This window comes from Geospiza fortis, unplaced genomic scaffold (genome assembly GCF_000277835.1).
Source record: "Geospiza fortis unplaced genomic scaffold, GeoFor_1.0 scaffold186, whole genome shotgun sequence".
NCBI lineage: Eukaryota > Metazoa > Chordata > Aves > Passeriformes > Thraupidae > Geospiza > Geospiza fortis.
The window spans coordinates 324,582-343,143 of record NW_005054331.1 but is presented as its reverse complement, the minus strand read 5'-3'; the positions used below and the strand labels follow the sequence as shown (position 1 = coordinate 343,143).

The following is an 18,562-nucleotide window of genomic DNA, read 5'->3' as shown; positions in this document are numbered from 1 at the left end:
TGACAGAACAATAATCTCAGGGAAAAAAAATCAGATATTAACCTCATTTCTTTTCACTATTTTTATATCTCTTATGCTTTTATTAGTTTTTGTTTTCTTTGTAGTCTTACACACAAAACCACAATGAAGACAAAAAACATTCATCATTCATTTTAACTACATTTCTTCTTAAATATTCATTACCATGATGTGTTCCAGTTTTAAAATCTAAAACTGTTCTAATTGTTTTACTTCCTAGGGCATCCCCTTTCAAAAGTAGTGATTCTGTTATTTAACAGATAACACGTGTGTACTTGCTGTTTGTCTGTTGATGTTGACTTCTCCCTTCCATTTCCCAATTTAAAGAAATAAAGAAAGAATATGTAGAATGTGCTTTTTTTATTTAATTGTTTATAAAGAAGATGGTTTGGAGTTCAAATTTTCTACTCACTACAAGTCTGTGAAAGTAAAAGGTCTTGAATGGAGGAAGTTTATTTCCACCACATAAAGGACAGGTCGGGGTGCTATTGAATTAAAATACAATGACCACAAGATTTATGGATACAGAGTGAAAACATTCCACCTTCTTGTTACAGAAAGAACTCCAATGACTGAACAGACCCAAAGAGATCTATTGCGGGCAAAAGAGGAAGAAACGCTTAAAAGGTAAGAGGGGAAATGGGAAACAGGAGAAGACATCTCTGATAACACAACTCGGTGAAGTTACTATGCAGGTGCAAAGTGCTACTAATTCTAAATTTAGAAACTCCTAGTTCTGTCTGATGATACCTCACATACATATAAATAAATGCTCATTCAACCTAGAATTTTCTGGACATAATGTCTGAAGTAGCAATGCCTCTGGTAGAAGGACAAATTTCTATACTGGTCAAGCAGAAAAGTATTCCTTGTCTTGAAAGCTCAGCAGACTGCATGTGAGCAGCAATGAGTGGTGAAAAAAAAGTTTATGTTTCATATCCTGATAGAGGAGTAAAATGGTCCTTGAAATGAAAGATAATTAAGAGCACCACCACTACGCTTGCCTTTTGATATGCAATCTGCCTTGGTACCTTCTCTCCATCAATTCAAAAAGTAACTTCAGTAATACTTAGAATGAGTACATCGGCTTTTCAAAACAAAGGGAAATGTTTTCAGGCAGGAACAAACAAACTGGTGGCAGGAAAGCTAGCCTAAACCTAGACTGACTTTAGGGTACTGAACTTGTATTCAGGCTTAACTCTGACATGGTTTTGAGCATTCCTACAATTGTTTCTATTGGACATTCACTTTTTCACAGGCAGCCTGCCTGTCCTGTTTCTTCAGCATATGACACATTGTGATGTATATAAGCATATGCCACAGAAACAAATATGAGATACTGGGAAATGCTCAGTCAGGTGCAGTACACACAGACTTTCGATAGTCAAGGTAAATTCATGCTTGGATCCAAGGCAAATCATAGTGCAAAAATATTTCATCTTCAGAGTTCACCAAGAATTGTTTCAGAACAAATTTGAGCGTGTACTCATGAGACAAACCTAGGCTTCCATACAGCTGAGTTAATTGACCAAATTGCAATTAATGTAGACTCAGATTTATTTCACATCTGTCTCAGACATGTTCTAATTTTTTTCCTCATACAGCGAATGCAAATACAATATAATTTGTAGTTTTACTTTGTGAAACTAGGAATAGATCAGATAGCATATGACTATGTCTTTGGAAAACATAAAAAGATAGAAGTGAGAACTTTCTGAGTACACTATTTAGTTGCAAAAAGAATCAAAACAATATAAAAATGTCTCTGAAGATGATTGTCTTTTTACAACAAGGGCATTTTAAATAGACTTGGACTTATTTTAATTGCACAGAAACCAAGGAGTGTTTTAACATGAATTTCAACAGTAAAAAGCTACATCAGTATTTAAATATTTATGAAAAAGAATTTAATATTTACATGCTGAATGTTCTTTCCTTGTCTTCTGTCAAATGGTGAATTTCTGGGGAACATTTATGAAAGTACTTTCCAAAAATATGCTAAGGATTTTTAGGAGTTAATGTCTAGCTTTGGAAAATGTAGCAATTTAATGAAGAATTTGAAGTGATATTTCATTTATGAAGTTTTATTCTAGTACTTTGTATTTTATATCTCTCTGACATGCTTTGACATTTTCATGATGAAGATTTAATAATAAAGCAATAAATAAATAATTTAGGCTCCATCTCCATATAAATTAAGCTCTAGGAGCACCTCTTGCTCTCTGCAATGAATTGAAATTGAAATGTTTCATTGCTGTGACTTTAGGAACAGACAAGTTCCTTAAACTTCTGCCTTTTTCTATTTGTATATAAAACATATTGTTTTATATTTTGAGTAAGCCAGTTTAAAAGACATTGCAAAACATATATGCTTATATGCATAAAATGAAATACTTGTTCATACCTTCAAAGTATCCAGCACTTATAGGCTGTGTCTTCCCTGGTGGTTTCACAGAGAGATGTTTATTTTCATTGTTTTTGAACAACGCCAGCCGCACAGCTGGGTCTAGATGACAAGAACAAGTTAAAATCAGAGGTCAGACCAGGCTCATTCATTCCTTCAAGCAGTTTTTCACCTTTTAGCCACTTAATAAATGAAAATATCTTTAAAAGTAGGTTTTATATTCACAAAGGATTACACTTTCAAAAATAAAGCCATATAAATACACATGCAACTGAGAATCAAAGTCATTGTTTTGCAATTTTAACACTGTTGATCTTTCAGCTCACTCATCTACAAGTTAAAAATAAACTGAAGCATGTATTTGTAGAAAGTATTTTTAAAAATATGGATTTTAAGCTTGAAATTAAAGCAGAAATATTAACAGGGTACATATCAAGCAGCGTTTCTAAAAGCTTTGGGTCAGAATTATTCAGTAATCTAAATTAAGACATTTACACCTAAAAAATGTTAACAGGGCCAGCTTATATTTGAGGCTAGGCTTTTAGATAATAACCTAGTCTTCCTCCATCTTCCATCCTAACTGAAATTAAAAAATTTAAAGTAAAAAATACCCCAGAAGTCTACATGCTGAAGTATGAAATCTTGATTGTTTCTTAACTGTTACTTTTAAAAGTTTGCAAAGAGGTAAAGATGAGCAGATAATTGTATATAAATCTGTATAAGACATGTTCCTAGACTGGCAAAAAAAAGAGTTTAATTAACAAAAGCTACACTGATGCAAAAACCACACAAGTTGGGAGAAGTGATTTTCACATGTTATTTACAATGTGAAGGAAGAATTGTTTGCTTGGCGCAAGAGGAAAGTCAGAGTTTAAGGGAAACAGTGCATCAGAAGGAATGCGAAAATTGTGGGCACAATGCAGAATAAACCAGTGATAATACTAAAAAAAAAAAAAAAAAAGGAACTGAAAAGAATGTAGAAACAAAAGCAGATACACAATGATGAGCAAAGTATAAAGAGTTTTGCAGGTATGCCGTGGAGCAAGGTAATATGATTAACAGAACGCCAAAGAAAAGATAAAAGAAATATGTTAATATGTTTAAAAAAAACACAGTAGCCCAAACAGATAGATCCACTCTCAGGAATATATGAGAAACAATGAGGCGGAAGAAGCTTGTCTAAAAACTGTCCGAAAAGGGTAGAAATTAGTAACGAGGAGAAAAAAAGCAATGGAGCTTATCAAGAAAGTAGAAATGGCAATCTAAATTTTCTCAAAGAATTTGCATGTAGCAAAAATTAATATGTGAGACACTGCCAGAACAGACAGAGTAGGAAAACAGGTTATGGAAAGACTCAAAGAGCATTCAGACATTATACATTGAAATTACTAGTTACGTCTCGTGCTTCATTTTGAGTCCCTCACATGATCTCATTAGTGTTTAGTGAAAGAATTTATAAGACCATGACAGTACTGCAGCAACGTAAATATCTTTCTTGTTTTTCAGTTTTCTTATTTCTGAGTGATCAGAATATCCTGTTAAGATGGTGGGCAATTTCTTATGAATTTTAAGAACAATTTGTAAGTGTGGTTTTGACTAGCCCTCTACAGCTGTAGTAGACAGTTCAATTACAAACTAATGGTACATAAAGGGATCCTAAGAGCCCAGCTTTTTCCCAGAGAATGGGAAGATCAATTACAAGCCTGGAGAAGATCTCTAATGGGGTGTGGCACTCTAAGAGATAAAGCATTGGCAAAATGTTACAGCGTTCTTGGTCAGCCCACACTGCAGCAGCATGTGGTTGACAGAATGTTCTTAATGGTGCTAACCTCTCACAAAGCAGCAAACTTGTGTGATGAAGGAATGGTGGCATGTGGGGAGGGAGTAAATTAGGTCATGCCTTCTTCACAAGGCAGAATCAGTGTTACCTTACAATTTGTTATCTCAAATTGGCTAAGAGCCTCTCTCATGTGGTTGTAGGATGATTATAGCTTTCAGATTAACCCAGAGGATGTCATATTTAGAGTAATTTTAACTCATTTTCACTAGCTAAATTCAATGAAATTATCCAAGAAGCAAAATAAATAATGATTAGCCCCATTAGTTTCAAAGTTGGATTATTAGAACGATTCTGATAATGGGATAAGTTCTTTTACAAACTGCCAGGTTTGTAGATCCTTTCACTTTGTATAAATGGATAAAGTAGCCTTCCAACTAAAAAAAATTTGTATCAGAATGGTGTTCATCAGGGTAGCAAATTTTTGGGATAGTGATTCACAGTAAGACTTCTGACTAAAATATCTTGGAATTGTATTACACTATACTTTAAAAGTTCTCCTTGAAATTTTAGATAATAGAAGTTATAAAAAATATTTTAAGCATGAATTGTTATTGTCTGCTGTATAGCTCTAAGATACATGGCCATCCACATCCTGCACACAGACAAAAATGTACCAATACAATTTTTCATAATTGTAAGTTTTCCAACATGTAGCATACAGTGTTGACAAAAAAAGATTTCTAACTCCTTCCAGCTTTATGTTAGTTACAAAAACCAGTGTCTTTTTTCAATAAAAGACCAAAGACAAATTGACAAAATCATATAAAACTTCTTAAGACAAAATGAATTGAAAATTTCCAAACTAATTTTGATTAATTTAACATAATTCCTGAAATATTTTTTCCTATGTGGGCTTATTGACATTGCTCTAAAATGTTTTAAAAATATCATCTTTCCTTATCCAACCTCCCACCCAATTCTATGAAAATACCAAGTCCAAAGTTAAACTATAGTAAAGATTTTTGGTGAAGTCACTCAGAGTTATTTCTCAAACATTTATTTGTGCACAATGATATCAGCAGCAAAGTCTTCCATGAAATGGGAAGAAGGGCAAATAATGGAAATTGTTCTTCTAAGAGATTTCCATCAGAAGATTTATCTTTGAATCTTTGCAAAATAACTTAAAGAATCTACATGGATTTAACACAGTGCCAGACTACTTGAATTTGTACCTACCTGGATCACCTCAACCATTGCCTACAGCTCTTCTGTTATTAAAAATGAGTCCTTTTCTTTATCTAGTCCCAAATGTGAGCAATATTACATAGATTATTTCATAATACTAGTGCTTTTCAGTCTCTGAGTGAGCTAGGGAAATGAACTGCATGTATGCTTTGATGATGAGCAATCAAATGTTTTAGATTTCACACAGAGAACTGTGAAAGAGTCCAATAGTTCAAAATCATAGAAATATCTTCCTGGATTCAGTCATACTCATTTAAATGCAGCTTATCAGATGATGATCTGTGCTCTCAATCTAGAAACCAGGGAGGTAATTTAATGTACATTCCTTGGCTGCCTCCAAATAGCGAAGTTAAGCTGGACAAACACAAGATATGTTATGGAAATAATATGGAAGGAGTAGTTACTGCCTGATCTGGCACCACATTCCTAAGCTTCTTGTTAATACACAAAACTGAAAAATTAAAATATTTGCCATTATTTTTTGGTGCGAAATACCTGTAATTAGGAAAACATAAAGATAATGTGACAACTTTAAAGAGACGATAAGACAAAGCTGTACACAGCAGCAGATGCTTATCTATACTGTAAAGTCATTTGGAAGAAATACCAGATTTTGTTCCATAATGGCATAGCAATTAGAACTCCAAGTCATCCATGGTTGGAGTTCCCAGAAGATACTTCCTTGCAGAACTGACGATCACAAAAAAGTAGCTTTTTCTCTGTTACTAAGAAATGTAGATCAATGGTTATTCATGTAATGTGTAACAAGGAAAAATAATATGTCACAAATTTCATTCTGATTGTTAAGACGGATTACTGTTTTGGGGTTGTGTATTTGAGGAAAGTGGGTTGAGTTTTTTACTGGTTTTTATTTCATTTTTTAACTAGTATTGAATTTCTGTCTAAAATTCTAAACTTGAATGAAAAATATTTGCTGACATCTATGAAATATCTTTATCATTGTGTTCTGGTTCTAGTGATCAAGGTCCACTTCAGCTGCTTTTTACCATTTCAAAATTTTTTTCCTACCTATGTGGCATCAAGTATTATCATAGAATCCTAGTACCATTAAGGCTGGAAAAGACCTCCAAGATCATAAGTACAACGTTTGACCAAACATCACCATTTCAACTAAAGCACAGCACTAAGTGCCATATCCAGTCATTTCCTGAACGCTTCCAGGGATGGTGACTCTATCATCTCTCTGGGCAGCCTGTTCCAATGCTTAACTACACTTTCAGTGAAAAAAATTCTTCCTCATCTCCAACCTGAACCTCCCCTGGCACTGCTTGAGGCCAATTCCTCCTGTTCTGATGCTGGTTGCCTGGGAGAAGAGACCAATGCCCACCTGGCTACAGCCTCCTTTCAGACAGTTGTACAGAGCAGTAAGGTCTCCCCTAAAGTTCCTCTCCTCCAGGCTAAACCTCCCCAGTTCCTTCAGCCACTCCTCATAGGATTTGTGCTCCAGACCCTTCCCCAGCCTTGTTGCCCTTCTCTGGGCATTCTTCAGCACCTCAATGTCTTGCAGTGAAGGGCCCAGAACCAGACACAGGACTCAAGGTGTGGCCTCACCAGTGCCAAGTACAGGGACACAATCCCTGCCCAGATCCTGCTGACCACACTATTGCTGATCCAGGCCAAGATGCCATTGGCCTTCTCAGCCATGTGAACACACTGCTGGCTCATGTTCAGCTGCTGTCAATGAGTATCCCCAGGTCCTTTTCCTTTGGGCTGCTCTCCAGTCACTGTTTCCTAAACCTGCAGTGTGGCCTGGAGTTGTTGTGATCCAAGTGCAGGACCCAGCACTTCAACACCCTTGTAGAACCTCATGCAACTGGCCTTGGCCCATCAATCCAGCATGTCCAGATCCCTCTCCAGAGCCTTTTTGCCCTGCAGCAGATAAACTTAGTGTCATCTAAGCAATTTACTGAGGCTGCCTTTGATTCTGCACCCCCACCCCCACCCATGATCATCAATTAAGAGATTGAAGAGGTCCAGCCCCAAGACTGAGCTCTGGGGAACCCCACCAGCGACCAGCTAGGGAATGGATGGAGCACCATTCACTACTGCTCTGTGGGCCTGGCCATCCAGACAGTTTTTAACCCAGCAAAGAGCGCACCTGTCCAAGCCAGCTTCTCCAGGTGAATGCTCTGGGAGGAAGTGTCAAAGGCTTTACTGAAGTCCAGGTAGACAACATCCACAACCTTTTCCTCATCCAGCAGGTGAGTCACCTGGTCATAAAATGAGATCAGGCTGGCCAAAGTAGGACCTGCTTTTTCTAAACTCATACTGTCTGGGCCTGATCCACTGATAAGAGAATTTTTTCTGGAGAGGAAAAGGTTAAGCAAGAAGTAATACACCAGTGTAGGAGAGACAAGTTTTCAGCCATCTTAGAAGAAAAAGAAGTTAATTGAGAGACTAATATAAAATCCACAGGATGAGGGAAATTCCAAGTTAAGCAAGAAATGTGGTACTATTTTGCCAAGACATCCTTAGGAAGCTAAGATTGTTATGAGTCACAGCCACTTAAGCACTGTGAGGTGCAATAATGTCTGCAGTATTTAGATTTTGAATTAGAATCTCTATAGAATATTTTGCACCCAGGTTAACAGGAATATTTCTGACATTATTCCAGCTTTACTTGGCTTCAAATTTTCTGGTTTCTTGCCCATACTTTTTGTATTATCTTAATGTATAGTAAAAACAGTTGAAGCAGACACAGCATACATTTCGTATCAGTATAATGCAGGCTACAACTTTCTTCAACTACATAAACAAGCATACATAACATCAGTGGGTTAGGGCATACAGGCCTTAAGGCCATTAGCTGGTGGGACTGGTCTGCTGCAATATAAACCTTGCCTGAATCACTCCCTATCATAAGGCTATGCTACTTTAAGCTCTCTTTTCCTTGCAATACAATACAAATTCAGTGCACTTGCTAATATTTGCCATGCTTTTTTCTTTACTGAGAAGATGTGGCCAGACATATGAGGTAAGATACTTCTTAGTTACTTCTACATATCTAGAGTTTAACTTTGTACTTCAGCAATTCAGTCTAGTTTTTGAGTCTAGGCAGTGGAGAACTATAAGTGTTTTTACAGGGAGACTCAAATAGCCTGTTTTTGAATCATGTTTTAAGAGGAAATTTCTCTTCATAAAACAACGCAGATGACTAACTCAGATGTGGACTTCTATAATTATCAAATGGATACCATCACTGTTGCACTAGTAGAAGACAAATGTTTTATAAGGAAAATAAAAAGGAATAAATTTCCACACCTGAATATATTAAGGATCAAAGATGTTCAAGGCTGTCCAGTCCAGGTTCCAACCCAGCAGATGTCTTGAAAATACCAAAAAGCAACTGTATAACTCTCTGATAATGCAAGATGGTTTAACACTTTGCATTTGTGAATCTCAGGTCTAAGACAAAGGACTTTGACAGCATATGGAACCAGACAAAATATTCTGACAGCTAGTTTGTTCCAAGAGAATGCATCTTTACACCCAGTGATCAATAGCACAGAAAAATGTTTGGGATTATACTGCAATCCCAACATAAAAGCTACAGGTTTAATGCAAAGAGCTTAAAATTTATTTGTTTCTAGAATCGTTCGAGCTGCTGCTTTGCATTTTCTCAAAGCTTGGTGCTTTACTTCTAAGTCAGATGTGTAAGTAGGTATAACATCGAAAATTGCTTCTTTATACCTTATAATTCCCATTTCTAAGTGGCTGCTGGTTGCCTACTTTCTAGTGGGTATGAATGTTTACCACAACAAAATTATTTTCTTGTAGTTAGCATACTTCAGCTACTTTCAATTAGAAAGCTAAAAAGGAAACAGTTGTAATTATAACACTGAAGACCTGGAAATTCAAAAGAAAGAACAGAAATAGTATTGCTAAAACGAAATCCTACAACTTTCCATATGCATATCACTAAGTGCAAGATAAATGAACCTCATTTCAGTGGAGATGAAGGCAATAGGATGGTAACTTCTATGGGAACATTAAAAGACAATGTTGACATCTACTTATTCAGATGAATTTCAATCTACTTTTGAATATTAGAAGGAATCAAATCTCTTTTGTCATTCCTACTTCAGTAGGGTTAAACTCAAAGCAATTGCCTCAGAGTGTGAACTGTCTCTCCCCAGTTACACTGAAATAGCTAAAAGTAACCTAGCATGAGCTGTACTACACAGAGAACTAGGAAAGATACTGGCAGCCGAATGGGTCTGGTTACAGTTTCCTGATCTGGAGCTGGCTAGCCTCAGGATAAGGTGTATCCACTCTAATTTAAATGCTGAAAAGTCCCTCTCTTCCACCAGACCCTCAAAAAGACCCCGATTTACTCTCACCTCTTTCAGAGAATGTACCTGATGGAAAACATAATTATATATGTAGAGATTCTTTTCACATGGAGAATATTTGATCAGGATATTTTTTTTTAGTATAAGATCAGAGCTTTAAGATCAATTAAAAATGAAAATACTTGTTTTGATTGATAATTTCCATTATCAATTTCCATTAATAATTTCCTTACAGACCAAGGAAGGTACCAGTCAACTGTCAGTGTTCTGTATGAGAAAGAATAGTCAGCTAGATAACCTTCTACTGAAAAGGGATGGAGTGAAATATCTTCAGTCACATTTTTTAATACTGGAAACAATGCTTTCTGTTCATCTGAAAAAAACCCTGTGATTTTAATGACTGACAGAGAAACTCATACAGGCAAATTATATACACAGGTTATTTTTGTGCTTGATGAAATAGTCAGAAAGACAAAAAAAATCTATATGAGGTAGTGTCAAGAGGAGAAAATTTGAAACTATAAAAACATTGGGCAAAAGGTTTTTCAAATTTTTTTAAAACTAGCAATGTACTTTGAGAATATTCCAAGCACTACATTAAAAAGCTCAACACCCATACATCATGTTGAATAATCTGAACAAAGTGAACATAAACATACCCATGAAATCCATTAGAGCTACAACAAAAATAGGACAGCAAATTTGATATGCTCAATCCAACATCACTGACTGGATTAATTACTAACATAAGACAGACAGCATATGGAGAAAAGAAGATATAACCTATTAAGTTTTATTCACTGAAAAATTATAGAGGCCCAAAAATGGAATATATATAAAAACCTCAGCTGCACACCAGGCACTTGCTACTTTTTTTTTTTTTTTAAATAAGATAAGATGGTAGGGCACCATGGAAAGCTATGAAGATTTCAAAATATTAACTTTAACTTCTTATCCATATCCTCTCATTTCCACAAAGCATGATTTGCAGATTACATGTCTTTTTTTCACCAATTCCCTTTTATTATTTTTTTAAATTATAGATAATTTTATCCTATTAATCTTAGTCATAGTTATAATATTTAAAGCAGAAAAAAATTACAGAAAAAATGTTGTCTAGATATATCTGTAGACTGTTTTTTTTTCCCTTCAAAGGGCAAAACATCTTTCAATATTTTCAACATTTAATACAGAAGAGTTTTGCGAAGTTATGCAGAAGAGTGTTGCTTGTGATACAACATATAAGTAAATAAGGGTGCATTTTCTAAAGACCATTTAGTGTTAGATCCTATTGTCACCTAGGGTCTTAAATGTTTCTTGTACTATCAGTATTTGACTAATATGTTTATTAATATATTCCAGCAACATTTCTATTAGCATCTCATATTAACAACCTCTAAGAAAGGTTCATTGACATTAGAAGTATCTGAGAAGAACCAGAACACAATTGGATGAGAAGCTGGATAAGCTTTATCTATTTCCACAATAAATATATAATTTAAAAAATTTTATTATGTACTTTCAAATATATCAAACTGTTGTTTTGATAAATAGTTCTTGCATAAGTCAAAATTTTTAACCTAAGATTTTCTCAAGAAGAAAATACAAGAAACCCAAAATGCAGCAATACAAATTCCACATCTAGAAGACAAGATACATGAAAGGAAGAAATAAAATTTCTGCTTACCATAGCTGTCAAATATTCAATTTCAAAATCCAGTAGAATAGTTTTTAAAATCTAAATATGCTGATTTAAACTGAGTTGTTTTTACTGAATCACACTCCACCTTTATTCAAATTAATGTTTAATGTTGTACAAGCAAAGTTTTTAAAAGAGAAATACTATTTTAAGAATGGAAGAATTACATCAATATAACCATTATTTTAAGTGTTGACTTACCTAAACTTTTATTACTGTATTTTTTAGGTTTCATTTTATGGGCCCTCTTCAGCATTAGCTGTGCAGTAGAAATATCCTTAAAACCCCTAAGGGAAGAAAATAGCTTACTAAATATTTCACATGTATTATGTTACACCAGCTGCATATTATTGTCTAATACACTTTTCAAAAAGAATACTGGTGTGTAGTACTGATCCACAGTATGAAACTTTCTCAGTCACAGACATAGCTGCAATTCCTATCTTAATATTACATTATTGCAACTTATTAAGATAGTTTCCTAGACACAAAAATAATTACAATAAATTTTACTTTGGTAGAAAACAGAGATTCTTCAAAAGTGGAACTTAAAAAATAGTCAGTAACAACAGCCAACTATACAATACCTATTCTTGGAAGTCACTGTGTAAATAAAAGAGCTTAACATACCATTCTTCTGATATTTTCTCTTCTTTTTCTGACACAAATAAAAACTCCTTTTTTTCTTTACAGTTACAAAGTTGAGACATTGTTTCCTTCCCTGCCCTGGAAACAAAGTATGAGAGCTGTACTGAAAGGTAAGTAAATAAGAAAAGGTCTATTTTGCAGCCTTTTTTATTCTGCAACTTGTTTGTGCCTTTTAAAGGCACTTTTGAAGCTTGGAAATGATACCAAAAAAAAAATCCTTTTTAATACTCCATGAAGGTTTTATCTTTGAGAGTAATAAAAGTCTGCCATCAATTTGAAATGTTTACATTTCAATTACTTGAAGCATATTTCAGTCCTTTCACAGAATGCAGCTGTTTAAGAAATCCCTTTTAATTTTTATCTAGTCTTAAAGATCTCCATTTCAACATCTATTTCATAACATATAAGAAAAAAATAGAAGTTTTATGATTTATAGTCAAACCTAAATAAATAAAACTACACATATATATTCTTATATTCCTAATTATAGTAGTCAATGAAAAATAACAACGGAATTTAATACATTTGGTTTTAGAAAGTAAATACATTTTAATTCCAGTAATAACACATTGACCAAAAGTAGCAAAAGCATCAGAAAATAGCTTCTTCTTCTCCTTTTTATTTTTGTCAAATCCAAATGAACTAAATACAGTTTAATCAATATAATTTAACTTACCTGCTATGAAAATGGTATTTTTCTGCTGAGTATGAATGTGGTCTGTTAGCACACTGCCAAACTTCTTGTGGTGATAATGGCAAACTATTTGAATGTTCACTGGAATCTGAAGGCCTAGAAAACTTCTAAGAGAAAGAAAAGGAATGCAGCTGATTGTCCCCATAAGTTTAAGTTTAAAATGTGCAGGAAAACCTGCACTAGAGTTTGCAGAGTTTATCACTATAACTAAAAGGATTCTTAATGGTGATATGGCCATTACAGACCTTACTTTCAACTAACTGAATAGGAGAAAAAGGGGACTTTAGTTACATATATCCCCAAATACAATGAATTGTACAATTTTAAGACTCCTTTCTCTTAATTGTAGGAAACAAAACATCAGTAATACTGTGCTTATAATAAGAATACAAAGCCCTACAAAAACAAAAAGCCAAAACTTCAAAGTTTATCTAGCAGACATTACAGTTCGATGACCTTTAGCTGTTCTGAAAACATTCAGCTGTTGTCATATAATGCAGATCTTAGGATTTTTAAAGTAGTTTGTCAACTAGCAATTTTAATCCATTGCCAAATGGCAGATGAAGCACATCATCTTTTTTTCTGCTACTGTGAAGTAAAGTGTTGAAATAAATCCAAAATAAAGAAAAAATAAGCAAATGAAAGAAAATCTAAAAGAAAAATTGCATCTGGAGATGAGGAGGAAGTCTGAGACTTCTAAAAGTAATTGTGTTTTTAAGTCACTAAATTGTCATATTAATCACATAAGAATAGCATATCCTTAAAGAATGAATAAAGATTGAAGACTAAGTTGTTTCTGCGACATGTTACCTTTGGCCAGTGCAGCTGGTTTGAGAGCAGGAGTGTTTTTGAAGGGAAACGGGTGGAATCTAGAGTTAGCCATTCCTTCTCTAACGCAGCCTGCATGAATGAGCAAAGTCAAATAGTGCATTGATAAAATCAGTTTAGTTTTGATAACTCTTGCAAAGTCTCTTTCAAATTGTCTTACATACTTTGTACATCTTTTCAAGTTGTACATCAGAACTGCCACCTGCAGAGCAATCAGACTAAAAGCACCTTTGGAGAAGCTGTGCTGTACTCTTTTATTTTAAACACATCAGATCAACAGTATTTGTGGATTGTGGAGGTCCTTTTTGGGTGTTGGTTTTGCATAAGATGCAACCCGTCTTTCTCAAATTCCTGTAATTGTATGCCAACTTTGTTAGTAAACCCAAGTTATTATAAAAGACTACCAAACTTTGAAAAAAATACAGACCTAAGATACTTAAAGGCATAAGGAATATGAAGAGCTTTGTGCGCTGTTTCTGACTATTTTATGTCCAGATATAGGTGCCTGATTCTGTCAAACTTGTTTTTGTAAAACTGAATTAGTGAGTAATTTTCATTGAAATTTGGGGTTAAAAAGTAAATGCTATATAATGCTATATGCTTCAATTACATAGCTTTATTTCTGATGTAATGGATTAAATGGGAAACTGAAATAATTGCTGGTCAAAAAGAAAAGCTATGAAAAATGTACAACATCTGATTGAAAACTTCCACTGAAAATAGATAATATTCCTCCTTCTCCTCTTTAAATTAACTTCTCAATTGCATTATGCAAATCATATTTTTAATTCTTCAGATGAAAATTTTTCACTTATTTTTCAAGACTGGGCCTACAATCCAGTCAACAGTGCTGGTATATACTGGTATATGAAAATAGAAAATTTTGGAAATTTTTCTTCCTCCTTTATTTGCAAAAGAATCAATACAGGTTGGAGAGAGGTAGATTTCCATTTCTTGCAAAATTTAAATGTCAATCAACTTTATCCATGTGCACAGTGATGTGTCCATTATTGACCTGAGTACTTAAAGGTCTTCCAGTAGCAGTGAATATTATCCAAGCTCTAATATCAAATTTCAGGCCAAGCCTCCATGCTGGCTAGTTGAATTTTTACTTCTATGATGAAATATTTTGTAAAAGAAAAAAAAAAAAACAAACCAAAAAACCCTCAAAACAAAACAACCCCCCAAACAAACAACCAACAAAACCAAAACAAAAAATCCCAATGAGAAATAACACTCCAAAGATGTAGCCAATTTTTTGCAACAAGAATCACTTAGCAGTACATTGATTGAATCTTTTTGCTTTATAATTGTACCACAACCCAATTAAACTCTTAATATTTATATTGAAACTTGTCTCACTAATATTTTCCTAGCCCAGTGTTTGCCATTTATTAATTTAGTACTACTAGTGGTTTTATTTCTTTTGTGGCCTATAAAATGTAATGCAGTGTTCTAAGTGTTGAAAAGAAATATCAGTAAAAAGCTAAAAGTATGAGTCAAAGGTATAAATATGCACAACAATAAAAAAAGACAGCTTATTTACCATTAAGTACATCTTTTACTCCTATAAATGTACAGCATATCATAAAAATATACCACACTGATGTTTTTTTTGTCCACAAAAACAAACACAATTGATTTTCAAACACTCCCACTATGTTGTGCCTGGACATTTTCACAGCACTAAGCTCAAGAAACAGTTGCCCAAACTTTCCCTATAAACAGTCCTAATGAAAAGTTTATGACAGATTTACCAACACCTAAGGCTTAAAACTCAACCTGTTTGTATAGATATTGTTCACTAAGATTAAAAAAACAACAATCTGAGATTAATTACAAGGCAAATAAAATGTCAGGTTTTGACTGTGTGGTCTATACAAACAGCTATAGGTATGCTATACTTGTATGTATTTCTAAAGCCAAATCAAGTAATTTCCTGAATACACGGTATACAACATGGCTTTACTCATATGTGTAAATCACACACAGTTTATTTAACACATATTAGTTCACCTGAAGATATCTTTTATGCTTTTGGATCCTCCCTACTTTATTTCCAGGATTGTTTCAAAAAGGTCTGTATTAATTACTTTAGGTTTCAAGTTTCATAAACACACAAAACATACATAGAACTTTCTATTTTTTTCACTTTTTTTTTTTGTTAACCCATTTGAAACAAAATTTTAAACACAATCCAATTACAATCCAATTATCCATGATACTACTCTTCAGGAAGAAGGAGGTGCGAATCTATTTGGCATTAGGATATTAATTTAATAATGAAACTTTAATATATTAGCTATTTCCACTTATCCATCAGGATCAATAACTTTTTATCCTGGTTCAAAATGTATTTTTTATCCTTTGAGACACTACTATTACAGGGTTCCTCCTTTGATTGTGCAGCTCATTACCAAACTCTGGAGGTTTAGAGATTTTTTTCATGGCATATTCTATATAGCCTCTTAATTTTGTTCCTCCTTCATTTTTCCAGTATTTACTCAATTGCTTCCTTTGTAAAATGCAATGACTATTTACATCAAGCATTGAACTTCTGAAGTCTCAGAAGCAGAATTCAATCCTACAATGAACAAAGTGAGTGAGAATGGTTCTGCTAACTTTAATTAGGTCTGAGTGAGCTGCCCAAAAGTCAAGTTTTAGTGCAAACGTTATTTACAAAATCTAATCCAAAGCATTTTTATATGCTCTGGATTACATTCTGGAGCTCAGTAATCTTCTATAACATATCATGACTATACATGTAATTAGGGCTGTTCTGAGTCATATTCACACCATGAACAAAAAACAGTTCTCAGGACAGTGTCAAACTTACACTCAGGCTTTGAAGCACTTCTACAAGTAACTGTCCAAACTGTGAATAATGCCATCACATATTGCCTTTCATCTTTCTGAGATCAAGAAGGATCACAAGAGCATAATAGAAACCAAACCAATTCCTGAAACTGCACTATGGTTTGAAGCAGAGGATGCAAAAAGGCATTAACAATACAGGCTGAAAAGAAAGGCCAGCATTTGACATCTAACAACTCTGTTCTAGTCAGAGCAAATATCCACCTACATCAGTACTCTGCTTCCAGAAGAGTTCAGCAGCAGCTGCTAAAGGAAAGAATGAAAAAAAGTTGGACATGATGAGGACAATTCTTCCTTTAGTACATTCTTTTAGACTTTGGAAACTGGTGTTTTAAGGACTTTCTGCTAAAATCTAGGCAAATATTCCTCATCCTAAAACAGTTACCTAATTTCTAATGACAAGTGTAACTATCTGGGCAGTTGGTTTGCCATGTCATCTCTATATCAACCTAGAAAGAATGCAAATCATGTATATGACTCATAGGATGTAACTGCTGAAGTGGTGCAGATTAACTTCAAAAGGAAATCATGTTGGACACCACGGGAGCTGAAGCTATCCCAGGTTTCCAAGTGTGGTGGACCTCAGAATCACCACCTAAGAAAACAGTGAAACTATCTTTGAAAATCAGGGAAAACTAACTCTTTATACTTCTTTCCTTTTTTCTTTCATCTCCTCATTGACTCATTCACTGTTTTTAAGACAATGATGGTTTAGTCAGAAAAAAAAATATTGACATTTATGTGGTGCATATAATTATATGGTATTTTAAGATAAAAACAAGTAAATTACACAACAATATAGACAAGTAGAAGCAAGCTAGCATCCAAAACATACCATGAAATAAGAGTAATGACTGGCTCCTGATCATTATAACCTAACAGGAAGAATGGCAAGGGAAAAAGAAAAATAATCTTCTCCCAGAAACAGTATTTCCACATTAGAATTTCATAGAAATAGTGTGTGGAATCCTCTGCTTTGAAAGAAGATTCACTCTTCTTTCCAGTTCATCTGCCTGGCTTTATCCAATATGTTTTTCTGTACTTCTGCTCCCCTATGTGAGGTAGGCCATTAGCATCATCCTTAGGAGGAATGACCCTTTTTCAACCAGATGTTACAAAGTATCTGCCCGCTTCACATTCAAATTTGTTTTCAATAAGAATACAATGTAATTAGAGTAAACAAATAAACTAATCAGAATGAATCTTTCCATTAAGTCTTCTCTATAGAATACAAATTTGAATTAAGTTCTTCAGGCTGGTGATGTCCCTAACTTCTAGTTTTTAGTGAGTATATTTGAATAGCGCATTTAAAGTCTAGTTCACTGAAAGAAAATAAAAAAGGTAAAAGCAAAGACAAATTAAAGGCAAAACTTTCAACATCCTTCTGTGACTCTTAAATAAGCTTACAAAAATTATTTTGGGGCAATACATTCCACATGAAGAACTCCTTTTCCTGATGTTAAACATCCTCTAGGTTAAATACTTGCTTAGAGTGGGAGGGGGAGTGGTGAGGCTGAGGGATCTTATGCTGAAGGTTAACCCTCTAGATACTCACAGCCAGCCTACTGAACTGTCTTTCATCTGGCAGAAAGCTGTAACTTTCTCTCTTGGTTCCTGGCAAACATATTTCACTTTGTAGGATATTTCATTTAAATATCATGCTAGTCCAGGAAAACATATTTCATTTCTTTTTAAACTAAACTTTTTGCTGCCAAGGCCTGAGTGTTTGCTGGTAAATTCCTCTCTTAAATCTTAAATAAGTTTTAACAAATTTCTTAAGAAATCACAAATTTTTAGCTCTTATAGATGAAACAGAAGAACCAGATCACTTTTCTGCTCTTTTGTATATTGTTGATAGATTGTGATTGAAAACTTCCTTTGAAATTAAAGATCTGAATATATTTGTGTATTTAGCCTTTTCTTTCATCCATTCCTTTGAGGAATCGGATTACTCTATGGACTAGTTTTTCTGTGAAACTCAAGTTCATGTGTAAAGCTTAGCTCAATGTTAGGAAGCTCAACATCAGCTCAGATCCAGACTTTATAAATAACCTCCAAA

At 34.2% G+C, this 18,562-nt stretch overlaps 1 protein-coding gene across 1 annotated transcript in view; it reads right to left on the bottom strand.

Annotated features, from left to right (window-relative positions):
- LRRIQ1 (leucine rich repeats and IQ motif containing 1) overlaps positions 1-18,562 on the bottom strand; it is a 100,944-nt gene that overhangs the window by 36,520 nt on the left and 45,862 nt on the right. Inside the window, exons 18-22 of the mRNA XM_031057557.1 lie at positions 13,612-13,701; positions 12,784-12,908; positions 12,090-12,185; positions 11,661-11,746; positions 2,423-2,524 (exon numbers count right to left, since the gene is read on the bottom strand). Coding sequence (XP_030913417.1) covers positions 2,423-2,524; positions 11,661-11,746; positions 12,090-12,185; positions 12,784-12,908; positions 13,612-13,701 — 499 coding nt within the window. The remainder of the gene's footprint in view (positions 1-2,422; positions 2,525-11,660; positions 11,747-12,089; positions 12,186-12,783; positions 12,909-13,611; positions 13,702-18,562) is intronic.